Genomic DNA, 10,316 nt, shown 5'->3' on the forward strand with positions numbered 1-10,316 from the left:
GAAAAGTTTTCATGGGGAAAAGTACATATAAATAATATACACTATGAATGCATTAAATATATCAATATAAATATAAAAAGTACAATATGAATGGTTATCAATATGACTTTGAAATAACTCTTTCCTATTAAATGATGCTCATTTTATACATCATAAAAATGGAACTAATACAAATGGCTGCTTCTCTAATATAGAAAATTTGAGAACAGAAAACACAAATTACTAAATATTCTTTGTTAACTCAAAATATTTCTAAAAATTAAATACCACATAAGCAAGATCTGCTTTCCCATTTTTATGCTATTTCAGCTCTCTATATAGCACACAAGGCAAAATATCTCCAATTTCTTAGGCAATAAGAATAAGGAATATAGAGTTAAAGAAATTCCCTTTAAAAATGGCCAACTAAAATAATATTCCCTATAGACATATGCATGGATGTGTGTGTGTATATATGTATTTGTGTGTGTTTGTGTTTCTGTGTGTGTGTGCTTCCTATTCCTGAAATGCTCTGGGTCTTTAGTGATCAGGTAAGGAAAAGTTATTTCAAGTTCAAATATAACTTAGTGATTGCCACATGGTTCCAAATCTTTCCACCCCTACACTCCAAAAACCCAATCAGACAAGTTGCAGTAATCTGACTCCGAGTGCACTCAGTGCTGTAGTCGGAGCTATTAGAGGGCTGCCTCCTGTGCACTCTGTCCAAGGAAGGAATGAGTGACAGACCAGCATCAAGGCGTTGGGGGTAAGTACCTTGTTTTCCTTAAGGGAGCACAATGTAAAAGGCTGCCAAGCTGAGGGCTCTGGTGTTTTGCGACAAATCCATGAAATCTCAGCTAGAATCTGGAAGGTACCTCCTTAGTATGTGGGGAGTTCTTTTAGATCTGGGGGCTGGAAGTATTTGGCAGAGAGGCACAGAGGACAGGGAGAGAGCAGAGGATGCTTTTCGGTCAACCACAATCAGGGGATGCACCTGTGGAAACACAGAGCTAGTACCCGATGGAGGGAGGCAGACCTATCCGCAGTATCTTTGCGTGGAAAAAATTACTCACCCAGGTGCTTCGTTGCCCCCCAGAATGGATTGGACTAGACAAGCAAGCTGGGTGCTCAGTTAGAAAGTAGTATGTGCAACTTCGTAAATCCTGTTCACATCAACAAACCCTGCTTTGTTCTAGAGCAAAAGAAGCAAAACAAATCGTGTTGGTGTGTGTCCAAAGAGTGGGAGCATTTAAGGGAGCTGGGGGGCAATTAATAGCTGATGGGAACACTTGTTACGTTAGAGACATATGCTGCTTGGGAGTATTGGGGTTCACAAGGAAACGGGGCTGTCTGGTTCAGCCTTGGAGTAAGACAAGCACTGGTAGGTTTCAGGGAAAAGACTAAAAAATATACTATTTGAAAAAAATGTTTGTGATTTCTATGGCTGACACAGATCAAAAACATAAGAAACAACAAAATTTCTTGGTCTGGGTCTCTAGGGAGACAGGCAGGTGGTAGGAAAGAGAAGGAAGCAGAGGGAAGCTGGGGAACTGGGGGAGGGAGAGATCCACTGAGGCTTAGCCAGGGAGGTGGGCCTTTTCTGTAGGCACCTCCTCCCCCTTGTGTTTTCTCAGGAGATCCTTTTCTTTTGCTTAGCTAAAAGGAAAAAAAAAAAACTTCCTGCTCACCCTGTTTCCCTGACTTCTCATGAGAAAAAAATCTCTCGTTTCCACTTCTGACTCTGTCTCTCCCTCCTCCTTGCAAAGTTAAAGATCAACAGCGCTGATAGCATCCCCCTTTACCATCATCACTAGGGCCTTTGCCCACTGGTAAGTCCAGGGCAGAGCCTCATCACTTCTTTTGGTTTGTGAGTTAGGCTCTCCTACTCTCCTTCCCTTAACTTCTATGGGGGTACTTTGAGGGGAAAATATTTTTTTGGTTTATTATTTGCTTAATATAATAAAACTGCTATTTGCTCTCTAGGTCCTAGTTTAGAGTCATCTGTTTCCCGTTTGGGGTCATGTAGAATTACATATGTTACTTAGACAAGTTCAGCAAAGCAAGAAAAGCTTGGGGTACTCCCTGCTGTTTCTCTTCCAGTAACAACTCCTTTATCTTGTGACAGGAGGCCAGGGTTTTTCACCTTCACACCTCTGACTTCAAAACATCAACTCAACCCCAAAATTGAGCTGTGTAGTGAATCCTAAAATGGCCAAGGCAGTTTCCCCTGGGGAGCTCCAGATCAGAGAATAGGGTATGGGTTGTGAGTGCTGGTGGGGGCGGAGGGGGGGGGAGAGAGGATGACCTGATTGCTAAGGAATGCATTGGTGGATGGACTCTGCTTAAGAAGGAATTCTGTCCTCCAAAAGTGCTAACTTAGCTGTCTTGCCTCCATCAGCCTTCTTCTCGGTGGTAAAAAAAAAAAAAAAAAAAAGAGTAACTCTGTAGATCAGTCCCCAGGAAAGTGTGTGTTTCTCCTGTTCTAAAGTTGCTTCTGTAATATCTACCCAATGATTTGGGCCCTCTCTTTTCAAAGTCTAAATGGATGACCCCAGGGAAAATCTGGGGTGCTGCCCACAACCACCAAAGACCAGGGGAAGTCACACACCAGTGACATTTTTATGCCCTCTATGTATTTCTAGGACCATTGGCACAAGAGTCTTGCATTACGTCCCAGTGGCATACGTGTCCACAAGGAAGTTGGCAATTTCATCTTGTCTCCCCTTACCCAAGAGGGACTGGGAAAAGGGAAAGGTGGGAGGACAAGGATCCAGTCAGTGATTCTGGTCAGGGGAGCAAGAGCAGAGAAGGGAGGTGCTGTGATTAATTGGTCCCTATACTCCATCTTGTAGAAAGCTTCCAGGAGCCCTTAGAGCCATGGCACTTTCCAGAAAGTCCCCACTTCCTTCTGCCTCTGTTCCTCAGAGGCAGCTCCCCTTTGTCTACCACAGGTGTCAATATAGTGCCCACCTCTCCCTCCTCCCTACAATGGAGAAAAAGGTCACTCACTGAGGACTAGGGAGGCAGGAACCTCTAAGTGGACCGTTGGCTTCTTGCATAAACCCAAGGCAATATAAAGGCTTGAGCATGGGTCAAGCAGAGAGGATAAGCTCCTCGAAGGGCCCCTCCACAATGTGACAAATAAAACCGACAAAAAATAAATAATTCCAGGGTGAAATTCACCCTTAAATGTGCCCTGTGACCACTCAAGGTCATTGACCTGCAACCCTTCCCTACCCCCAGCTCCTCCAGTCCCAGAAAGAAGGGTGGCAGGGGTCCACAGCAAGAGGGACATTGTCCCCTCCCCTCAACCCTCTAGGTGTGTCCTGGTGTGTGAGTTATCTCAGTCCTGAAAAATGACTTCTATTTATTCAGAGCCTTGGACTCTGCCTGCTCGCCTGGTGGTGGTCCCTTTAGGGGAATGGGCTGCTTCCCTGCCAATCCAAAGAGGCTCTCTCCAAGGGCTCCATTCTGTACCCCCTGGGCTTTATTCCAGTGATGATACTTCACGGAACTCTTCTTTCAGGTCTGGCTTCACTAAGACACACATTGTGACTCGTGGGTTGGCAACCAATTAGCAAATTCCTCCTGCCTTTAATTTACTGTAATCCTGCTCCAGGTTCAAAGAGAAGGAGAGGGAATGAGCTCGTCTAAAGCTCAGTCGGACTCTGTTCCCATCGCTGCAAACTGAGAGAACACTCACTTTGGGATTCCTTTCCCTCCTAATTTGCCTGCTAGAGTATTGCTGCTGCAAGAGGCAGGGGTCTCGAATTTCTGCCTTCCTAGCAGGCTTCCTCTTAATCCAGGATCCCTAGAGAAAGGAAAATAATTGACCTCGGAGCCCCTTTTTCAGAATATCCTTTCAAGGAAATAAATTTTAAAATGGCAAGAAAAGACTCTGTTTCATGTCCACAAGTGTCTGTGGCCTTGAGTCAGGGAGAATAACACTTGATCCAGTGGAAAATCAACAGGATAAATCAATTTCGTGATGTATTTTACAGAATTTCATTTAAGCACCTTCCTCACATTTAAAGAATTTCCATTGAAAACGTGATGATTGTTAGTGATACACGTGTATGTAGGTAGATATAAGTAGACTTGAGATCTAATAATCTAGGGGATCAACTTGAAAATGACAGAGCTTTCCTCTAATTGGTTTGTTTGGGGTTTTTTTTTTGTTTTGTTTTGTTTTTTGGTTTTATTTGGAAGGGGATTTCTTTTCTGGTATGCAAATAACCTTTGCTAACTCCTCCCTACCATATTCAGCATCACAGGAGGACGTGCCAATTATAGTCAGAAAACCTTCCAGCAAAAGCCAAGCAGGCTTAGTGGCTTCTGATTCAGCCTTATTTTTCCTCTTTTTCAGTAAGTGTGGACCTCTGTGTAAACGTGAGAGCATCATGGTGGCATTCAAAGGAGTCTGGACTCAGCCTTTCTGGAAAGCGGTGGCAGCTGAGTTTTTGGCAATGCTAATTTTTGTTCTCCTCAGCTTGGGTTCCACCATCAACTGGGGTGGAACAGAGAAGCCTTTACCAGTAGACATGGTCCTTATCTCCCTGTGTTTCGGACTCAGCATTGCAACCATGGTCCAGTGCTTTGGACATATTAGTGGAGGCCATATCAATCCTGCTGTGACTGTGGCTATGGTCTGCACCAGAAAGATCAGCCTTGCTAAATCTGTCTTCTACATTGCTGCTCAGTGCCTAGGTGCTATCATCGGGGCAGGGATCCTCTACCTTGTCACACCTCCCAGTGTGGTGGGAGGCTTAGGAGTTACCACGGTAACAACTTTCACTCTTAATTTTAAACCGACTGAAGTTGATGATGTTGACTCTTTGCTAAATGAAAAGTTAGGCAGCCTGAAAGTGCTTCCCCAAAGTGACTAATTTAGTCCCAGGGAATAGCTATTCACTGGGGAAACTAGATAATTATTAGCACCAGTGAGAAAGTGTTCTGGAAAACTGACAGTATCAATATGAAATCTTTGGGGGGTAGGAAGTGATTTCAAACTCTGTTGAATTCAGAAGTGTTCAAAGCTTTCATTTTTTCCCTCAATCTCCACCATCCCTCTTTTCTCTCTTGACTATAGATTTGGGATAAGATTTGTTTCATACATATATATTCTTTAGATGAGGGATGGAGGAAGAAATTATTGGGGAGAAATTCGTTTCATTTCCATTAGAATACTCTGATTCTTTTACCCAAAAAAAAAGTATTAGTGTTTACATCCCAGCTTTGTTCTAAGCTGATAAGGAATATCATTTGTTAGCCCAGCACCTCGGCTGATTAAAAATCCACTAGAGCCTCACACTGCTTAAAATTTAATTGAAATAGAAATTAATTAATTTAAACCTAATTAATGAATTTCTAATCGCATTATGAAATTACAATGCTCTCAAAAATGGTTTTTCAAGTTTAAGTTCAGCAAAACTGGTTTCCTTTGTAAGATGGGGCATTTAGTATATACTCTATTTGGTCATTGGGAATTGCCTCTAAATGCCAAAAATGAATAGAAATATAGTGTGTTTTTTTTCTTCATAATGTAAAAAAACATCTTGAGTGTAACCAGTGTCTCTAGCTCTGATAAAACATGCTTATTTGTATTAATACTTTGCTGTGTAAAATGCATACTTCTTCTAAGAAGGTATTATTTTTCTCATTTTAGGTCCATGGAAATCTTACAGCTGGTCATGGGCTCCTAGTGGAGTTGATAATCACATTTCAATTGGTGTTTACAATTTTTGCCAGCTGTGATTCAAAACGAACTGATGTCACTGGTTCAATAGCTTTAGCAATTGGATTTTCCGTTGCAATTGGACATTTATTTGCTGTAAGTTTCCAACTCTATTTAAATAATTGATCCATTTCATTTGCCCTCTCCTTAGAACTAGGCTGAAGATGTGTTTTAAAGTCATTCTTGTTTTGTATTTAACTTACTCTTCCTTCATTTTAAGGGATAATTTTGTTAATTTTATCATAAGGAATGTTGATATACCTACCAATAACCAGAAACCTTCAAGTGGGCTGACTAATGGTATCAAGTGGCTGTGAATGGCGATAGTCATAATCCTATTTTAATAATGCCTGAAGTTGATTTCATTTTTCCCATAGATCAATTACACTGGTGCCAGCATGAATCCTGCCCGATCTTTTGGACCTGCTGTTATCATGGGAAATTGGGAAAACCACTGGGTAAATGTGTTTATTGTGTTACTGTCTTTCTATAGCTGAGAATAATGACCAATTGCTTGTTTCTCATTTGTTTATTGTTGTATTTTTTCCCTTTTATGGCATCTTCCATAAAGACGAGGGAAATACTAGCACAGATCTGCTGCAAAACATCCCATCTTACATCTGTTCTATGCCTGCAGGAAGGATCTTATAAATGTCCTGCTTCTTTGTGCTGTGTGTGATGGGCTGTGTGGCAGAATTTAGTGCACACTTGTAGGTGGCCTATTTGAAGCAAATTAAAAAATGAGAGAATAGGGTGGGTTAGTTTTTCAAGTAAATGAAAACAAATCCTGCTCAGCAAGAAAAAAAAAGTATACCTTTGGAAAGGCATACACATGAAAACATCATCCAGGCTAGACATGTTTACCTTCTTTGTTTACCAGAGCATAAATCCAATTAATCATATGGGAACTGTAAGCATCCCAACAGCAATCAGATCATGTAGAATATACAATGTAACTTTACTGTTATCATGAAACCATGGTTTTTTTAATTGTACATATATATATATAATTTTTATATATTACATATAATATGATTTTATATATGTACATATGTGTGTGATTAAAGAAGATATTCAGTTTGGTGGCTAAAAAGAGCATGGTAGTACCACTTCAAGTCAGAAGGGTTTTCTGTTTTCTAACTTAATTAGTTTTATTTGGATAGGCCCCTTAAAACATGTCTGAAAAAAGCCCAAGGACCATGCAGAACTCTTAGAAACTAACCCTACGCAAGATTAAAATCTGGAGTGCCTAATCCAGTCAGCCCCACTAAACACCGAGTTTAGAAACTTGAATGGACATCAGGAAAGTAGGCAATGAAGTTATGCAAAAGTAGTCATAATTGTTTTAAATACATATATATATATATATTTTAAAAGAATTGGCTGTTTTGTATCTTGCTCTCTCTGTCCATAGTCTAAGACCATTGCTGATTGAACTTCTCCTGAGAATTTCTTCTACCCAGAGAAAATGTAAAAATGTGTTTTAAAAAAGGACCACTGACATTTAAATCCATTTCAAAGGAAGAATTTACTATAATTAAAAACAGATAAATATCTTCTTTACAAAATATATAATTTTTTTCAAAATCAAGTTATCTTTTTGCATAAATGCAAAAAAAAACAATCTTTACGTAGTCAGCTGAGTCCTGGTTCTTTTTGAAACTAGTCGTACTTACAATCAGTCTTACTAATCAAATGAGTTTTTACCAAAGAAACACAGAGCCAAGGCATTTAGGAAAGGGTTCTTATTTCCCCCTTTGAAAGGGAACAAAGAAAATAAACTCTCTTACAACATAAGATAAAGAACCCAGTCCCACAGCCACTATGCCCATAGTTCAGTCGATCATGTTTGCTGCAGCTAGGGCTTAAAGTTGGAATTTGGTTTGTATTTTGCAGTGAGAAAGTTGTATAAAGAAATTTTCCTGTATTTATTCAGTGAACATCATTTGACTATGTCTTTTCAGAAAGAGAAAAAAGTATCCAAACATTGCTTAACAGTCTGCCATAGGGGTGGACTCCAAGGAGGGAATTTCAGTTCATCAGAAATCTTCATTTCAGCCCACAGATGATCTTTTGGTTAACTGATGTCTATGTCCCTTGCAACTACTTTTCCATAAATGGCAAGCCTCCCCCCACCCAAAAAAAACATAGTTTATCTCAGCCTTTTGGATATATGTTCCCCATTGTTAAAAGAATCTAGTGGTACCATGGATAAAGCACTTGACCTGGAATCAGGAAGAGCTGAATTCAAATTTAGCTTTAGATGCTTACTAGTTGTGTGACCTTGGGCAATTCATCTAACCTCTATCTGCTTCAATTTATTCATCTTTAAAATGGGAATAATAATAATAGCACCTGCTGCCCAAAGTTGTTCTGAGCATAAAATAATATTTGTAAGACACTTTGAAAGCTTTAAATGTTATCGAAATGCTAGCTACTGTATTTTTAAAGAACTAAGACTATTCAATTTTATACTAAGAAATTGAACAAAAACAAGAATGAAAATATTGTGACATTTTCAAATAAAACTAATTGGCCAAAACTTGGGAAAATAATGGGTGAAAAATGTATTGCTCTCTAGTTATCCTTCTCATGTTTCCTTCTATAAATTTTCAGTGAGGTGCTTTATAGCTAAATCCAAATATTGTCAAGTCTGTACTATGAACATGACCCCAGAGAAAACCAGTAAAAGACTGGCAACTCTAAGGAAGAATAAAAACACCCCTGGAAATTCTTTTGTATTTATTTCAAGTTCAAGTGAAGAATTCATAACATATGTATGGTTTTCAATACAGCCAAGAAAAAAGTACTCTGACTTTAGAGAACTAAGATAATAAGAAAAGAATTGGAAAAAAGCAAAAAGAAGAAGAAGAAGAGGAATGGAAGAAAGGAAGATTCTTTCTAGTTCTCTGCTTTAAAATTTACTCAGAGGTCTATGGATGGAGGTGGATTATTGTATGCCTTACATTTTCTATGCAGCTCATATGTGCATTTTCTTCTAATGCAGTAATCTTACCTTACCTAGTCAATTCTATATTCAATTGGTTTTGGGGGGTAATAATAATTTTCAACAGCTTTAAGTTATTCCATCTTTCCACAGATCTACTGGGTAGGACCAATAATTGGAGCTGTCCTTGCTGGTGGCCTTTATGAGTATGTCTTCTGTCCTGATGTAGAACTTAAACGCCGTTTTAAAGAGGCCTTCAGTAAGACTTCTCAGCAAACTAAAGGGACCTACATGGAGGTGGATGACAACAGAAGTCAGGTAGAAACCGACGACCTGATCCTGAAACCTGGATTAGTGCACGCAATTGATGTTGAGAGGGGGGATGAAAAGAAGGGAAAAGATCCATCCAGTGAAGTGTTGTCTTCAGTATGACTATCGAGTAGCACTGAAAGCAGAGAAGACCCCTCAGATTTCCTTCCACCCATTAAAGAAACAGATTTGTTATAAATCAGGTGTGTGCAGGTCTTCTGGTTTTCAAACGAGGAAGCAATTTCTGGGTTGCTTTATGTCAGAGTCCTTAATTTCTAAATGTCAGAACCCTCCTTCTCCCTGCCTAGGTGAGAAGGAGACCTGCAGCAGATTATAAACCAAATTCTAAAAAAGTATCACTGAGCATATTCCCAAATAAAATATGCACAAACATTTACTTCTATCTCCATTTATTAGCAGACAATAGTGAACCGGAAGTATGGGTGTTTAAAGAGCAGATTGACAGTTGAGATTTGCCTGTAAAGCACCTATGGACATATTTATCTGATTGTTCTTTGACACATGATGGGCTGTTGTCAGTCCCAATTAGGCTGTTTCACTGTATTAAGCATTCTTTGCAGATTTATCAATGGAAATGTACAGTAAAATATAGATTCATCAGATTCAAAGAAGAAATTTAAAAAACTGTTCTCTAGCAAAATGATATTTTTAAAAGGCTTTTAAAAGTAGATGGGTCATCACAAATGGCTCTGAGTGATATTACACATACCCATCTTTTACAATGCAAATGTCACCTCCCTCTTATATGATATCTCATCTGAAAAGTCCAAGGTCCAGACAAATTCTGAAATACTGTACATGTCATTTTCTGTGACCATCTGATCAAACATCTAAATCTTGAGGTTCACTTATTAAAATTTAGCCTCACCACACTGTCAGGCTCTTATGGGAATTGGTATGCTCCCATATTACAACCTAATAATATAAGAACAATGAAATGTGGATTCTGTTATCAAAGGAAACAAAGGTTAATCTGTTTTCAGTGCACTTACATAAATAAACTGTGGTATGTTCATTTATGTCATCTCAACTTTAACCACACTTACCCATCTTTCTTTTTAATTTATTGGAAAATCTGGGGTTTTCATTTGTTTGTTATTAACTTTGGTTAACTGTATTTAACCACTAGATAAGAGATATTTTTGATAACAGAAACATATTAATTCTGACTTGTTGATAATTAAATTCTCCTCGCCTAAGCCGTGTCCATAGCAAAAACATTAATTGATCCAGGCTAGTCTTGAGCAAGAGTCCTACTCAGTCTGACCGATAAGAAAGTCCCCCTCATTTCTCATCCATTCAGTGAATCATCACTTTACAAGTATA

The 10,316-nt window shown here is 39.1% G+C and overlaps 1 protein-coding gene across 2 annotated transcripts; it reads left to right on the forward strand.

Moving 5' to 3' along the window:
* Nucleotides 1-713: 713 nt before the first annotated feature.
* On the forward strand, nt 714-9,328 carry AQP4 (aquaporin 4). Of its 2 annotated transcripts, XM_044658039.1 has the most exons (5): nt 714-745; nt 4,346-4,760; nt 5,645-5,809; nt 6,091-6,171; nt 8,814-9,328. In XM_044658039.1, exons 1-5 carry the CDS (start codon nt 714-716, stop codon nt 9,090-9,092), a joined length of 972 nt encoding a protein of 323 aa, XP_044513974.1. In that variant the 3' UTR covers nt 9,093-9,328. The 2 variants fall into 2 exon arrangements, with proteins under 2 accessions (XP_044513974.1, XP_044513975.1); XM_044658040.1 differs by lacking the exon at nt 6,091-6,171.
* Nucleotides 9,329-10,316: the final 988 nt, after the last annotated feature.

Source organism: Gracilinanus agilis, chromosome 1, assembly GCF_016433145.1.
Source record: "Gracilinanus agilis isolate LMUSP501 chromosome 1, AgileGrace, whole genome shotgun sequence".
NCBI classification, from domain to species: domain Eukaryota; kingdom Metazoa; phylum Chordata; class Mammalia; order Didelphimorphia; family Didelphidae; genus Gracilinanus; species Gracilinanus agilis.